The 17,621-nt window shown below is 43.1% G+C and overlaps 1 protein-coding gene across 1 annotated transcript in view; it reads right to left on the bottom strand.

Annotated features, from left to right (window-relative positions):
* Positions 1-602: 602 nt before the first annotated feature.
* Positions 603-17,621, bottom strand: part of LOC128902130 (microtubule-associated protein 1B-like) — an 86,253-nt gene continuing 69,234 nt past the window's right edge. Inside the window, exons 6-8 of the mRNA XM_054184541.1 lie at positions 3,950-10,229; positions 1,486-1,724; positions 603-758 (exon numbers count right to left, since the gene is read on the bottom strand). Coding sequence (XP_054040516.1) covers positions 603-758; positions 1,486-1,724; positions 3,950-10,229 — 6,675 coding nt within the window. The remainder of the gene's footprint in view (positions 759-1,485; positions 1,725-3,949; positions 10,230-17,621) is intronic.

Raw genomic sequence — 17,621 nt, 5'->3', positions numbered from 1 at the left:
CAGTATGCAGTGTTCAAATAAAGTGGAAAACTGCTAATGAGTGTTTAGGTTGCACGTCCCTTCCTAGCCACATTCTGCTGCTTCTTATTTTCCAGCTAACTCAGTTCTGTAAAGTAAGGACCTCCTTTGCAATAGCTCAGATATTGATACAAATTTAAAACCTTTTCATGTGAGTGCATAAACAAACTGCAGTAAGTGACACAGCTATTGCCATGAGACTACCAGAGATCAAATTATTTATTACTTCCTCCTCCTACCCCTCTCTCTCTTTCTCTTTATTTGTGTTTCTTTAGAGGGCAAATGCCTCTACCTGGCAGAAGTCAGTTGGGGTTGCTAGTACATGGTTTCCAAACGTACAGCGAGGTGAAACTGGATCTGTATTTTCACAGTAATTTGAACCCTACTATGGGAATGCTGTTATTTCCCTTAGCAATCAGCAAAGACTGAAAAATATTAACAACTTGCATCACCATGATACAGTATAGCATTTTGCAGGTATAGAGTTCAGCAGTTGCAATAGATGGGTTGAATTTTTAGAAAAGGTGTTTTCAAACTGAAGACTCTGGAAACAAAGTTAAATCTTGTGGTGCATGGTCTTGTTCTTACAGTTCAATCTTGCATGCAGGAAAAGATTCATCTTGCATAACAACAGTGCTGCTGCTTGCCAAAACCATGATGTTGAGTTCCTGCTGTTTCTCATGGGTCTCTTGGTACCATTCCCTCATCACTTCTGAATCATGGGTTGGGATTAAGGTCACCTGCAACGCAAAACAGGAGAACTCCTGAGGAATGGACAACAGAAACAACTGATAAGAAAAACATCTTTGTAAGAAGTCCTGGCCAATAAGCATGATTCCTTTTTGGAAATAGTGGATCTTTATGTGATAAATACTTAAATAAATGGATGTATAAAAGGAAATAAACAAACATGTAGATAAGATAAAATGACTGTAAAGAAGCAGTTTATCAAAATAAAACCTCGGTTCTCTAAGGTGCTGAGATGACACTTTCCAGAGAAGTAGCAATCTGTAGTCTGCACTGATAGCTCTTCAGATTATGGCCAAATATTTTGTTTACTTATTTATTATGTTGGAAAGGCACATGAAGTTTCCAAGTGTACATGGTTACCATATAAACCATGAAACATTCACTTTTCTTTCCTACTTACAAACTGCAAGGTTTCCAAACTTGGATCATATATGGTATAACAACAAGATGAAATAGCCAAATGGCCCTGTAAACCAGTTCCCAACTATTTTATTCTCCAGAGACAGGTCAGAAGGGACAGAAACGGGGGACAGCTGAGTATGGTACAGCTCTATGCTTCACTTGGGTGTCCTCTCACATCCCTGGTGAAACAAGATGCCCAGGCTGGGAACTCCTGTCCCCAGCAGTCACCGCCCACTCCAGAGGCACTCTGGCTTCCTGTAGTTGCTTCCCAGAGAAGATTAAATTTCCAGGTAGAAATACTAGTGAAGAGCCTACCTGCATGTTACTCTCCCACTGTGTCTTGCCCTCCAGCAGGGAGTCCAGAACAGCCCTGCTTGGCTCCTCGGCTGCAGAATTGTTCCCACTCACCACATAGTAGGATGACCGCACCCTCTTGAAAAACTCAACATCAACATTCTTACTATTGCTGTGGTTGGGAATGTACACCAGATCTAAATACACCGGAGGTCCTGGAGGCACCACTGTAGATTTTGCTGACTTACTATTCCCAGGTCCTTTGGAAATCAAACAACAAAAGAATATATCACAGGCTGGTTAAAAACATGCATTTATTAATTACCATATATTCTTAAAATTGCTACTGTTGGTTAAGCATTACATAGTTACAGTTGTACTTCTGTGTCCCTGAAACAATTATGGAATTACCCTCCTACATCTAATGACACATTCCAGCTTTGTTGTATGCCAATTACGATTGCACTGGGAGGAAAAAAATGAAATAAAATAACTAACTATATAATACAATAAAAACTCACTACCACATAACCAACATTTGACCGAACCTTTCCCAGTAATATACTACTATTATCCAACAATTACTACGCAGGGCTGTGATTACTGAATTACCATTCAATAAATGGCAGTATTATTTTCCAAGTTAAGAAGTACAGCTTTTTGAAAGTCTCAGGTATGCATGATTATAAAAGTTAGGGTCACACAGGGAGCCATGGTCCTGAGATGTGGGGTATCAGCACATATCAAGACATAGTAGCTGTTGATATGCTCAGACTAACTTACAGGTGCATCAGGAAGCTACTACATGTGAGCAGAAAGAGGGGCAAAGAGGAACTTGGAAGAACAGAGAAACTTCCTAAAGCAATTATTTCAGGAAACTGAGAACAAGTGTTTGCCTGCTGGATCCTTATTTGCATACACAAACTAGCCACTTATCAAAAAAAAGTAGAGGGAAGCATGCTTTTGCTGCTATACATAGTGTAGTTTCTGTTCTAAGAAGAGGTTCAGTCAAAAAGAAGTTCAAAGTTTAAGCACTCTCATTAAAAATACTATCAAAAAAAGCTGCTTTTGCTACACACTGGATCATGGTCTGAACTGACAATCAGGATTCAACCAACAATTGTATCCAGATGATCACCATTTATGTTTTATTGGTCTTCTCATGATGTTACAGAGGATGAAGTTTTGGTAAACTAAATTATCTGAGCAATACACTCTATTTAGGAACACATATTGTAAAGCCAGAAAAGTTCAATACAACTGTCTAGTGTGATCTGCCATTCATCATCGGGCAATATGCCCAATAAGCATCATAATATGATAAGATTTCCTGAGTCAGAGAGTTTTTAATTATTGGGTATGTTACAAAATCTTTTATTATCTTTCATCATAAAAAATCTGTGATACATCTTTCTGAATTGTGGATACCAACACTGGATAAAATATTAGACATTACATTTTACACTTAAATGTCATTATCAAATAGAGCCTTGGCTTCAGCTCTAGTGTATACCTGAGAAGTATGCTTCAAGGAAGAAGAATCTATAAACTAAGGTGCTGGAGAAATGTATAGCATAAGGAACTGTACTGCTGCTTTGAAAAGCATCTACTAACAGACATGCAAACAATGGTGTAAGAAAGGAACAGCAGACCACTTAAAATGGGAAAGCTACAGATAGCTGAATTCTGGTTTGCTTGTACTGAATCCTAGACCTGCTCCTTGTAAAAAGCTTTCAATAGAACATCAGTCCTGACAACAGCAAAATCAAAGTATCCCCAAAACACTCTCTAACAAGATCTGCCAGAAACAACGTATTAGCACAATGCCTCCTTCAGTAATCTAATTCATATTTTATTACTACTTAGAATACACAACAGTCATTCAAAATGACATTAATTTTCTGTATGTTTAGTCATCACTAAGGGCATAAGACTTTAACTGGATTATGTGATATACATGCTCAGCTCACTGAAAGTGCTCTTACTACTGTTACCATTTTTTTAAAATATGCTTTTAAAAATTAATCCAGCAAAGTAATAAAAGCATCCAACATCTGATAGTATGTTTGCCTCTCACAATATTAAATTGCATTATTTTATGTTAAGAGCATTGTTCTTACATGATTCTTACAATGAATAAAGTGGTTCACTACTGATTTCCCTTCACCTACAAAAGTGGTACTTTTAATTCTATTAGTTGGTTAACCATTCAGACAGCTAGTATGAAGTTCTTTATATTTGATGTACTTTCTCTAATTTTTTACATCTGAGCAAACTGACACATCAAGTTTCTCAGATTGCAAAAGTTAATTCAGTGAATTTCATTCATTTAAATGTGGTTTTAACATGCCAAATTTATATTTAAAACATGGACTTTCTTTGGGGGTTTGCTACAATCCACATTCTCAGATGATATAAAGGCAACCTAACTTCACTGCAACAACTAAGAAAATCTTAACATTAGGGAACTCTTATCTATCTTTACCTATGGTTGCAGTCTTTGCTGACTTGGACATTGTTGTATTTGCTGCATTCTTGGTGTCCTTATCTTTTTCTTCCACTCGAGACTTTACTTCTGGATTAGAGATACTTTTGGTTGCCTTCTCCACAGACTCCTTCTTTTTTGGTGAAGCTGTTTTAGAAATTTTGTCTAAAGATTCTTTTACAGCTGGTTTTGGTGAAGCCACTTGTTTTGATTTACCATCACTTTTTTTAACAGGAGAAGACGACTTGGTCTTAGTACCCTGCTTTTTTGTCTTTGTCTTTTCTTTGAGGTCCTTCTTCAAAGGTTTACCCAAATTCTGATTGGTGGGCAAAGTCTCTGGATCAACCATGGAGACATCAGGGTGCCTAGGGGAAGGGCTGTGATCATGCATCGGGACAGGTGGCGGGTCAATTTGTTTGTATGTAATTGTCTTGTCTGTTGGAATGGTTTCTGACTCATCTTCTGAGTCAATGTTAGCATCTGCAGTGATGGAAGGGCATTCCTCAGTCTCAGGGGGAACATCCGAATCAGTCTGAGATGGGACAGACTCGCTCATGGACATGGGAGGGGTTTCGTCACACTGCCGCCCTTGCTGCTTTCCCCCAGAAGGTGGCTGGGCTCCCCCAGATTGAGTTAATGGCTTCTCTTGATCTTGAGACTGTTCTTCACTTGCAAACCACTCAAGGGGATTTGGGTTGATAAATGAGGGCGAAAGTTCAGTTTTAGGATGTTTATATTCGCAGGAGGACACAAGGCATAAATCAACATCTTGACGGGATTCTGCTAATGATTTTCCTGTAGTAAAATGTGCACTTGCTTCATAGGAATAGCTAGTAGCTTCAGATGACCTGGTAGTTTTCCCAGTTGTCTCAAATGAGTAATCTGTGGCTTCAGGTGATCTGGTGGCTTTCCCTGTTGTCTCACAGGAGTAATCTATAGCATTGGGTGATCTGGTAGCTTTCCCAGTTATCTCATAGGAATAATCTGTGACTCCTGGTGACCTTGTGGTTTTCCCTGTCATCTCATAAAAATAATCTGTGGCCTCAGGTGACCTAGTTGCTTTCCCTGTTATCTCATAGGAATAATCTGAGGCCTGAGGTGATCTAGATTTTGCAACTTCCTCATAGAAGCAGCTAATATCCTCTGGTGACCTAGCAGTTTTCTCTGTGGCCTTGTAAGAATAACTAAGTTCTTCCGGTGACTTGTTGCTTTTCTCTGAATCTTCTTTTTCTGGGCTGATTAAAGGTTCTGGACTGTGCTTTGTTAGGGGATCCTGGTAACCAAATGCTTTGACAGAGGACGTTTGCAGTGACAACGAAGATGTGTGACTAGCTGACACTGCTGCTGTGACTGCAGGGAGTGAATCTAGAAAACTAGGAGAGTACAGAGGAGAAGATTCCCTTGGAGTTAATGGAGATAGGTCAGATTTTGGTGACAGCTTTTCTCCTAGGCTCTGCACCTTTTCTGAGGTAAAAGAAGAATGTAGCGACATATCTCTAGGTGGAACAGCACCTGAAAAAGTTTCTTCTGGCAGTGGCGAAGCTAACTGGGAAGGTGTATGAGCTGATGAAGTTGAGGATGAAGCTTCAATTTGAGAAACTGAAATAATTTCTGAAATATCCTTCTCCTGAGAGTAAGATGAGTGCTCCACAGGGGAAATCTTCTGTGTAAAAATAGCCTCCTGTATATCTGAAGGGCTATAATCTACTTCTGTCGGTCCATTTTCAGATATATGGTGTATACTAGTGCCTACAGTAGGATAGTCTGGAGATTGCCTACTAAAGTCCATTGCTAAAGACTTCTCAGGGGACTCCTGACCAAATTCTACTGACACAGTTGACTGCTCAGGAGATCTGCGATCGTGCACTGGGGTTCTTGATTTTGCAGTTTTTGGTGAGAAATCTGGTGGAGAAATTGACATGGGCCTTGGGCACTCTTCCTTAGATGGAGATATGTCTGGTTCCTGAAACGTTGTTGGTGTTTGTACAACTGACACTGAAAGGGAATCATCAACTTCAGTAGAGTGGGGGGATCCAACCTCAGCATGCAAAGAAGGAGATACATCATCAGTAGTTGGTTCTGGAAATGAACTAGTAGCAACAGATGCTGTAGAGACAGATGCTACTCCTTCTATATGGGAATAGGTGTCTTCTGCTACAACCTCATCAACTGGAGTCGCAGACTTGTCAGAAACAGTGCCTTCAGAAATTGACATTTTGGTGTCTTCTTTTAAGGAACCAGACTGACCAATATCTATTTGAGTAGGTGAGAGATCACCTGCTAACTTCCGCTCATCCAAGACCAATGAAGACTGGGAGCTGCTGGGTTCTGTATCCTCCATTTTCCTTTCTAGTCTGAACCCTTCCTTAATTACCATAAACTTCATGGTTTTCTCATCATGTTTTTCTTGGAAAAGGCCCACAGAACTGGCTTCAGAAGCTGGGCTCATCTGAACAGGTGATTTTTCTTTTTCAGGTTTCCCCTCAGAAAAACTTACATAATCTCTGGTGGGAGACTTTACATCAGCATTCAAAAATGTATCATAAGTGGTCTCTGAACCTATCAGTGGTGGACTCCGTAGAGGTGAGAGAACCTTTTCAATGGGAGATTCTGAATCTGGCACAGGCTCATCCATAGGGCTTATTCTGGGTTTTGCAGACGCATCTTTGACTTCACTGAGTTCAAAGCTAATGGGAGTTTCTGTCGACTTTTCACTGGTTTCAGAGGGAAGCTGACTGGATTTTTCATCAGTGGGAGACTGATAATAAGGTGTGTGGCCAGCACTACCAGCAGCAGACTGTGAGGGAGATGCTACTTCTAATGTTTTATCTTCAGAGCTTGCACAGTGCTCTTCAGTAACTTCTTGATGTACATCAGGCAATGTAGCAATGGGGACAGGCTCAGCTGAGACCTTGATCTCATTGGGAGTGAGTGAAAAATTCACACTACGTTCACTGAGTGGTGTTTTGGCAACAGATGATGGAGGGGACAAACTCTCAGCTGGACTCTTGGCTGGACTACATTTTCCATGATCTTCTGGATAGGGTTCTTTGATTTCTAATTTGGCAGTGCCTTGGATTTCACTTCCTTTTTGTGAATATACATCTTGGAATGCAGATTTGCAGAATTTGTCTTCCTCTAATGAAGAAGGTGGTGAGATGGTAGAAGCTGAGGCATTATAGTCTTTACCTTCTGTGGCCTCTGTTTTGGATCCTTCTGATAATCCATTAAAAGCATCCAGAAGTGGAGAAAGTTTAGGTCTAGCAAATTCTTGAGAGTACAGTGATGTCTCATACTTGGTAATGTTCATATGCTCTTGAGAAGGTGACTCGCTTTCCTCATTGTTAGTTTCATCACTCATGACATCCCGGGGTGTAGACATTTCATCCATTGGAGTTGGTTCACTGGATATTTCGAAGGTAGACTGTGTATAACCTGAAGTAGCAGTGAATTCCTCAGGCTGATCTCTGTCGTCTTCATCGGAAACAGTGGCTTCACTTTCTGAACCACCAGGTAATCTTTCATCGTGGACAGAAGAGGCCAGTTCAACTGCTGGAGACTGAGGCTCTGAGCGTTTTGTTGGTGTAATTATGAGTAGGCCATATTTATCTTCAACTTCACCAGCTTCTGCAGCTTCATCTACCACAGCCATCACATAATCTTCTTCGGCTTCTATTTTTTCAGTCTCCTCTTCATCTCTGATGTCTTCTGCTTTGTCTTCCTCCTCTTCTTCAGTCTCTTCAGTTTCTGCCTTTTCTACTGCTTCTTCGCTGTCTTCCTCAGCCCGTTCATCTGATGCCTCATCATCTGCCTTTTCAATATATTTTTCAGCTTTAATGTTAGCACCTACTTCAGCAATTATTTCTTCTGAACTCTCTTCCATTTTTATTGCTTCCTCCATATATGGTTTTGTGGTATCCAGTAGTGTCTTTACTTCCTCATCTTCACCTCGTTCTTCAGCTTCTTCTGTCTCTGCCTTTTCCTCATAATCTCCTGCTTCATATGATTCTTCCAAGCCAGTTCCCTCATCTTCAAGCTTTTCATTGTTGTCAACCCTGTGTTTTTCCACAGATTCCAATTCTTCAGGTGTTTGCTCACACTCACCCTCAGCCTCTGTGGTAGTTATGCCTTCATCAGAGGACTCAGCAGGTCCTTCATTATCTAATTTTTCTTTATGGACTTCAAAGGCCTCTTTTTGTTCTGTGCCTGTGAGTTTCAGTTCATCCTCTATAAGTGCAACTTGAGGTTTTGTTTCTTTTATTATTTCTATTTCTTCATCTTTTAATTCCTCAAAATCCTTTGTTAAATCCTCTGGTGAAGACATAAGGGATCTCTCCACTTCAAGTTCTCTTCCACTAGCTGTAATTTCTGCAGCTGCTACTGTTGTGGGAGTGGCTCCAACTGCTGCAAGGGCAGCTTGCGCTCCACTGACTTTGATCTCCTTCTTCACAGTCTTAATTCTTCCTTTTTCCTTTGGTTTTCCAGAAGGTACTGCTTCTTTTTTAGCAGGTTCCTCCTTCTTTTGTGGTTTAGACTTTGCTGCTGGCTTTTTGACTTCAGTCAAAGGAGCAGCTGTCATCTTTGTTTCTTTAGGAACCTTTTTGATGTCCTTTTTGGCTTCTTTTTCTTCCTTCTTAATTTCCTTCTTTTCTTCTTTTTTACCTTCTTTTTTAACTTCCTTTGGTGGAGCTTCTTTCTTTACTTCCTTCTTAGTTTCCTTCTTCTCTTCCTTTTTCACCTCTTTTTTAACTTCTTGCTTGATCTCTTCTTTTTTGGGTTTTTCCTCTTTTTTGATGGGTGTTTTCTCCTCTTTTTTAGAAAACTCTTTCTTTGGTTTTTCTTTTTCCTCTTTCTTTTCTTCAGGTTTTGCTTTGACTTCCTTTTTCACTGGCTTCTCCTTTGCCACTTTTGGTTTTACATCTGTAGCGTCTTTTTCAGGAGTTTCAGATTTTACTAATTGCTCTTTACTTGTTACGTCTTTTTCTGCCACTGTAGGTTTGGTCTCCACTTTTGCTGGTTTCTCTTTTTTAACTGGAACTTTTTCTTTGCTTTCCAATTTCTGAAGTTTTTCCAGTGCTGGACTAGGCTTTGCAGGCTCTGGTGTTTCTTTAGATTCTTTTCTGACGGGCTTGCTTGGTGTCTTTGCAGCAGGCTTCAGACTCTCCTTGCTGTCTGTTCGTTTTTTCAACTTTGCTTGTTTCACAGCTGGACTAGCAATGTTCCCAGTTAGGTCTTTTTGTGTAACCATTGGTTGTTTAAGGAAGTCTAAGTGTTTGAGTTTTTCTAGTCCTTCTAGAATATTATATTGGGTGCTGTTTCCAGGAAACAGAACTCGGATTATTTTTTCTGCAGGATTAGCTGGATGCCACACAATCAGGGATGAGACAGAGGTGAAATAGGATAATGGAATGTCTAGTTCCTGGCCATTTGGTAGCAGGAATTCAGCTTTATCTTTGCTAGTACCACTCCATTGTTGCATAAAATATTGCATCTCTTTGCTATTTTTGACAGGATTAAGCACATACATCTCAAGTTTGCCAACTCCCATTTTCTGAAATAAAATGATGGGGTCAATGGTATTTCCTACATTTCTGAAAAGAGGTTCTGGTTTCATAGACAATTTATTTAAATATTGGAGAGTCAAACAAGCTTCTTCTACACTCCTTTTTACTCTAAAGTTAGAATCCAAGTTCTTCAGATTCTCAGGTACATTAAGGAATACAACTCCTAAATCAGGTGAGATCAGATTTTTCATCCAGTCACTGTTGGTAGTAGACCCTTGGGACTGTTCCTCTTCTAATTCAGCTATCTTTCGCTGAAGCATGCTATTGATTCCTGGCAGGTTATCATCTCCGATGTGAGTGAGTAGAATGGAATCTACCCTGTCCAAGTGCCGGATAAGTTTCCAAAAGCAAGATTTTCTTTCGGATCCTCCATTGATAAGCATGTTGAATCCATTCACTGCAAACAACGCGGAGTCCCCTCTTCCACCCGGGAAAATATAACAGCAGGGTTTGGAGAGTTTCAAGAAGCCTCCTGAAGTTGGAGGTTCCAAAACGTCAAAGGGTGATGGCACTTCCACTGATTCTGACAGATACTCTGTGAATTCAGAGAGTCCTTCCATTTCGGGCAATATGGAAGCTGAGTTGAGTTTAATGTTAATAAAGTCTTGAAGGTTGTGTCTGTCAAGGTTGGAATTTTTCCAGTCTCCTTCCTCAGGGCAGAAAAGGGTTAAGCTGGCTTTGTTGGCAGGGTGTGTGGTGCTCAATAATTCACCAATCTAGGGTTGTAAAACAAAAACACAAGAAGATGCATGTAAATTCATTTTTAAATGACAATTAATGTCAGAACATAATATTTCCTAATCTATCAAAATCTTTTTCATTTGCTTCTGCACTGTTGAGTACCCATCCTAGAAGCTAAAGGAACCTGTTAGCACAATTAGTTTACTACTGTATTTTTTTAAATACAAAGGAGCAGCTTATGAGGAAAGGTCCCTTCCTCATTGCCCAAAGGAGGAAAGTACCCCAGGGTTCCCCCTTCCCTCCTCCACCCTTTATAGGAGGACAATGCAAGTTTTAATATTTAGAGGGGATGAGGACTATGAGGCTAATGCTGCCAGAGCTGTTACTGTCTCTGCCATTGGCTCATGAGTCTCCCTGCTGCCCCTGCCCATCCAGAAGAGCCAGCCAAACATCTAAGGGAAACAGCACATCCTTTTAACAGGCAGAGAATAACTGCAACCAAGAGGAGGCCAGCATCCTCACGGGGCAGCTGCCTTCCATAACCCCTCCTCACACAGGATGTATTCCATGACACCATCATTACTACAGTTCTTTCTGCAGGCTGGCTCCTGACTCCCAGACTGCAGGACATTTTCCCAGAACACTGAGAAATAATTTATTGCATAAAAATATAAAGAGTTGCAAGTTTTGTATTTGTAAGATCGTGAGGTACATATATTTATTGCTCTATTGTGCTGGTTTTGGCTGGGAGAGAGTTAAATTTCTTCACAGTAGCTAGTATGGGGTTATGTTTTGGCTTTGTGATGAAAACAGTGCTGATAATACAGGGATGTTTTAGTTACTACTGAGCAGTGCTTACATAGAGTCAAGGCCTTTGCTCCTCACCCCACCCCACCAGCGAGCAGGCTGGGGGTGTACAAGAGGTTGGGAGGGGACACAGCCGGGACAGCTGACCCCAACTGACCAAAGGGATATTCCAGACCATATAACATCATGCTCAGTATATAAAGCTGGGGAAAGAAGAAGGAAGGGGGGGATATTCGGAGTGATGGTGTTTGTCTTCCCAAGTAACCGTTATGTGCGATGGAGCCCTGCTTCCCTGGAGATGGATGAACACCTGCCTGCCAACAGGAAGTGGTGAATGAATGCCTTGTTTTGCTTTGCTTGCGTGCACGGCTTTTGCTTTACTTATTAAACTGTCCTTATCTCAACCCATGAGTTGTCTCACTTTTATCCTTCCAATTCTCTCCCCCATCCCACTGTGGGGGGAATGAGTGAGCAGCTGTGTGGGGCTTAGTTGCCAGCTGGGGTTAAACCACGACAGAACCTGATCATCTTTTCAAGCACTGAGATATATCTGTTGAAGAATCCTCAAGTTTTAAAGGTGTTACAGCTGGTGAAGACAAACAACAAGTTGGATGCTCAGAGAAAACACAAGATTGTTTCATACCCTAGACCACATAAGGTGAAAAAAGAAAGTTTTTCCTCTGCTAGCTGTTTTTGTAGAGGCAGTGGAATGGGACTTCTTCAACATTCTGGCATGGGAGAAGTTGAAAACAACACTTTTAGGCATTGCCTGCAGGGAGTTGTGCAAGCTAGAGATGGATTTCTGAATAGGACTTCATAAGATTATCCCTCAAATAGTATTTACTTATTTGTAAGCACATCCCATGACCATAGTTCAGGTTTGGTCCGGTGAAATAAAAATGGACAGAGATCAGAAATACCAACTTTACTAAAATACTCATCTAACTGTACATGCTTATGGATCGGGACAGCACAGGAATTCTTTCTTCTAATCACTAGTTAACAAACCACTAACCACTTTTTTCTAGCCCTTTCTTAGAATAGAATAGAATAGAATAGAATAGAATAGAATAGAATAGAATAGAATAGAAGGTTGAAGAAGGAAGAAGGTTGTGCACTCAGCCTTAGCCAGAAAGGATGTGGGAACCCAGATGGAGCTCCCACAGAGACACGCAGCCGTCCAGGTCACTGGCTGCAGGGAGTGCCAGAGCCTTTCACTGGAAATGGGAGGCAGCTATGAGAACTGCTGCATATGTTGCGAACAGGTAAATGATCTGCTCAGCCTGGTGGCAGAGCTGATAGAGGAAGTCGAAAGGTTAAGAAGCATTAGGGAGGCTGAAGAAGAAATAGTCAGGGCTCTGCCCTCCTTGATACAGAAACAGGAGCACCTAGCAGAAAGCAACTGGGATCAAGAGGCCCCCGTACCCTGCTCCTGTCAGGCAGAAGCCTAAATGAAGGGACTGAATGGAGGCAAGTTCATGGTTGGGGCAGCGGGCGAACCCTCTCCCTGCTCCCCCCAGTACCTCTGAACAACAGATATGAGGTTCTGGTTGAGGAAGGCCAGTCAAATGAGGATGTGGATGATGGCCAATCTACACCAGAGTCATCTCCACAGTCAGAAAGGCGTACCGCCCATATCATCACCACACCCACAAGGAAGAAAAGAAGGGTTATAGTCATTGGTGACTCCCTCCTGAGGGGAACAGAGGGTCCAATATGCCAGGTAGACCCTCCTCATAGGGAAGTCTGCTGTCTTCCTGGAGCCTGGGTTAAGGACATAACTAGGAAACTCCCTAGCTTGATACAGTCCTTGGACTATTACCCATTACTGATTTTCCATGTAGGTAGAGACGAAGCTACAACTTGCAGACCAAGAACAATCAAAGGGGGCTTCAGGGCCTTGGGAAGGTTGGTAAAGGAGTCTGGGGCACAAGTTATTTTCTCCTCACTCCTTCCAGTTGCAGGCAGTGACACTGGAAGGAACAGATGGATCCAGTCTATTAATACATGGCTCCGTGGTTGGTGTCGCCGCCACAATTTCAGTTTTTTTGACAATGGGGTGGCCTACACGGCACTGGGCTTATTGGCATCTAATGGGAAACGCCTTTCTCAAAGGGGGAAGAAGGTCTTTGCCCAAGAGATTGCGGGGCTGATCGACAGGGCTTTAAACTAGATGTGAAGGGGGAGGGGGATGATAATATTAGGCTTGTCTGTGACAAGATGTGGGATAACACATCAGGGATAGAGGGATGGGGCGCTAGTAAGGCCCTGAGGCATGCTGGGGATGCTACATCACAGTCAAAGTCTTACAGAGACGAGACAGGTAGTCGGAGTCAGCAGGGAAACACCCGTGAAACACCCCAAGGGGTGCTACTCTAAGGCGACACAGCCAACAGCCTGGCTGAAGTGCCTCTACACGAATGCACGCAGCATGGGCAACAAACAGGAGGAGTTGGAAGCTACCGTGCTGCTGGAAAGCTACGACATAGCGGCCATTACTGAAACCTGGTGGGACGAATCCTATGACTGGCATGTGTCTATCGATGGCTACAGGCTGTTCAGAAGGGACAGGCGAGGAAGGAGGGGCAGAGGTGTTGCCCTCTATGTTAAGGAAGGGATAGAGTGTGACGAGACGTCCCTAAAGAACAGCCAAGAGGAAGTCGAAAGCTTATGGGTAGGAATTAGAGGCCGAGGCAACATGGGGAACCTTGTGGTTGGTGTCTACTACAGGCCGCCTGATCAAGGGGAGCCTACTGATGAAGCCTTCTTCCTCCAGCTACGGGCGGCATCGTCGTGCTCGAAGGCTCTCGTCCTGCTGGGGGATTTCAACCACCCCGACATCTGCTGGAAAAGTAACACAGCGAGCTGTAGACGATTCAGGAGGTTCCTGGAGTGCCTTGACGGTAACTTCCTAAGACAGGAAATAGCCCTACCTGAGGAGATGCCATACTGGACCTCATAGTCACCAATGTGAGTGAGCTCATTGGGGATGTCAAGATTGGAGGCGGCCTGGGCTGCAATGACCACGCACTGGTGGAGTTCATGGTCCTGAGGGAAACGTGCCAGACGAGCTCTTCAAGGAGTTAGTCAATAGGACCCCCTGGGAAATGGTCCTCAGGGACAAGGGGGCAGAACAGAGCTGTCAGATCTTCAAGGATGCTTTCCATAGAGCACAAGAGCTCTCTCGATCCCCAGGTGTAAGAAATCAAGCAAGAAAGGGAAGAGACCAGCATGGCTGAGCTGGGACCTGCTGGCCAAACTAAAAGGCAAGAAGGAACTGCACAGGCAGTTCGAGCAGCATTGGGTGTCCTGGGAAGAGTATAGGGATGCTGCCCGGTTATGTAGGGATGAGGTCAGGAAGGCCAAGGTGCGGCTGGAGCTGAACTTGGCAAGGGATGCTGAGAATAACAAGAAGGGCTTCTACAGGGATGTCAGCCAGAAAAGGAAGGCCAAAGAAAGCGTGCCCTCCCTGGTGACCAAGAATGGCAAACTGGTAACAAGGGACGAGGAGAAGGCCGAGGTTCTCAACAATTTTTTTGCCTTGGTCTTTACTGACATCCTCTCTCCTCATGCCTCCCGAGCTGAAGGACGGCAAGACGGGGAGCTGGGGGACAAAGTCCCTCCCACTGTAAGTGAAGACAAGGTTCGTGACCACCTGAGGAACCTGAACATACACAAGTCTATAGGACCTGATGAGATGCATTCCACAGTCCTGAGGGAATTGGCTGATGTAGTTGCCAAGCCACTCTCCATGATATTTGAAAAGTCGTGGCAGTCAGGTGAAGTCCCTGGTGACTGGAAAAAGGGAAACATTACACCCATTTTTAAAAAGGGTAGAAAGGAGGACCCTGGGAACTACCGCCCTGTCAGCCTCACCTCTGTGCCTGGGAAGATCATGGAACAGATCCTCCTAGAAGCTAAGCTAAGGCACATGGAGGACAGGGAGGGGATTTGAGACAGCCAGCATGGCTTCACCAGGGGCAAGTCCTGTCTGACCAACCTGGTGGCCTTCTACAATGGAGTGACTGCATCAGTGGACAAGGGAAGAGCTACGGATGTCATCTATCTGGACTTCTGCAAGGCCTTTGACACTGTCCCCCAAAACATCCTTCTCTCTAAGTTGGAGAGATACGGATTTGATGGGAGGACTGTTCGGTGGATAAGGAACTGGCTGGATGGTCGCATCCAGAGGGTAGTGGTCAAAGAGAGAGCAGCCCTGCGGAAAAGGACTTGGGGGTACTGGTGGATGAAAAGCTGGACATGAGCCAACAATGTGCGCTTGCAGCCCAGAAGGCCAATCGCATCCTGGGCTGCATCAAAAGAAGCATGGCCAGCAGATCGAGAGAGGTGATTCCCCCCCTCTACTCTGCTCTCGTGAGACCCCTTACCTTCATCCACTAGGCAAGTGACCGTATCAAATTAGATCATGTTGACTGTGCCTGATGATTGCATTGTTCTTTAAAATGCCTTTCAGTGGCACCCAGAATGATCTTCTCCATAATTTTTACAGGTATGGAGGTTAGACTAACAGGTCTGTAGTTTCCTGGGTCTTCCCTCATGCCCTTCTTGTAAATTGGAATAATATTGGCTAGCTTCCAGTTAGCAGGGACCTCCCCAGACTCCCAGGAGATTTAGAAGGGTCCTGCTGTAACATCTGCTAGCTCCTTCAGTACTCTGGGATGAATCCCATCTGGCCCCATGGACTTATGAACATTTTGCCGATACAGTTGATCCTTTTTCAATGTCAGTGTCCACAAACAGAAAAATCACTGTTCCCGCACTCATGGTTCTCTGACTCAGAGGACTGGGTAGGCCAAGGTCTATCAGTATTATTAAAGTTTGAATTTTTTTCTAGCCTTTTTTCCAATTTGTAGACTGCCTGAAATTTCCCATTAATGGGACCCTTTAAAAAATGTCACATACACAGACTGCAGTATGGCAAATACGATCTTTCTTTGCTTTTGTGAAATCTTTAGAAACAGTGGGAGCCCAAGGTTTCAGAGAAAATTAGATGGAAGCCAACACTTTAAAAGAGCCATGCTGGCTTGCTGGTTAGCATGCTGCCAGCAGCAGAGATGAGACAAGTGAGCTTTACTCAGAGACCACAGGAATACGCCCTGCACGCCCACCACTGAGGCAATCCCTTGGCGGCTGTAACTTGTAGCAAACCACCACTGCTCTGCTTTCCATCCAACAGTTTGGCTTCCTAACTGTAATGGCAGGATTTACCCCCAGTTTTGCATGTAGTCATAAAGTAATGATGTGTCGCTAATTAGCCAGTGATGCAAGGTATTCAGGTTTGCAATTTCACAGAAAAGTAACTGTGAACTGACAGCAACTTTTAGGCATCACGTGCATTTCAGAGAGCAGGAATCCAGTTCTTTCCCCAACCCTACAACGATATGTTGAACAAAGAGGCTTTGAGAAAAGTATCATAGAATCATAGAGTCATAGAATCATAGAATACTTTGGGTTGGAAGGGACCTTTAAAGGCCATCTAGTCCAACCCCCTGCCATGAGCAGAGACATCTTCAACTAGATCAGGTTACTCAGAGCCCCATCCAACCTGACCTTGAATGTTTCCAGGGATGGGGCATCCACCACCTCTCTGGGAAATCTGTGCCAGTGTCTCACCACCCTCAGCATAAAAATTTTCTTCCTTCTATCTAGTCTGACTCTACCCTCTTTTAGTATTAAACCATTACCCCTTGTCCTATCGCAACAGGGCCTGCTAAAAAGTCTGTCCCCAAATGGATACAATAAGGTCACTCTGGAGCTCATGCAAACTTTGCTTTTTAAGTGCTGAACTTTCAAATCTCACTCCACTGAAATGCTCCTAATTAATTTTGGAACCTAAATACCTAGGGATGCAGCCATATAGTTTATTTAAATATATATTTTACACAGCAGCCAAATTAAGTGTGACAGCTTGTTTACTATGGGTTCTTGCCCTATGGGAGCTTTCAGACACAGTACATTAAGCAAGACAGCAAAATAACAAGTCACAAAAGAAACATCATTACATATTGGTATACTTCATTCTTATATTTTTGGTATGTAAAAATCACAAGATTTACAGATTTCACTAGCAAAATTGTAAACACTACAGTAAAGAAACCAAGCAGGGAGGCGGTGCAAAGAACTACAGCCATTCCAACATATAGCCTCTGTCTTATTTGTCACCTATTACTTAGCTGCCACCAGGCAAGAACCTGGTGTAAAATTCAATTTGACTGCTTTGTATGTGCACCTTAGATAAACAAGCTGTATATTTTAAACACAAGACTATCTCCTTGCATTGTCAAAATGTTCCTTGGTTTTCTCTTTCCCAAAGTTACAATTTAATTCCCCAAATTCCCCTGTTGGAACGGGTCCAGCAGAGGGCCACGAAGATGATGAGAGGGCTGGAGCACCTCTCCTATGAGGACAGGCTGAGAGAGTTGGGGCTGTTCAGCCTGGAGAAGAGAAGGCTCCGGGGAGACCTTATAGCAGCCTTCCAGTGCCTAAAGGGGGCCTACAGGAAGGATGGGGAGGGACTCTTTATCAGGGAGTGTAATGATAGGACAAGGGGTAACAGTTTTAAACTGAAAGAGGGGAGATTTAGATTAGATATTAGGAAG

Source organism: Rissa tridactyla, chromosome W, assembly GCF_028500815.1.
Source record: "Rissa tridactyla isolate bRisTri1 chromosome W, bRisTri1.patW.cur.20221130, whole genome shotgun sequence".
NCBI lineage: Eukaryota > Metazoa > Chordata > Aves > Charadriiformes > Laridae > Rissa > Rissa tridactyla.
Note: the sequence above shows the minus strand (reverse complement) of the source record. Positions and strands in the feature narration are given on the sequence as shown.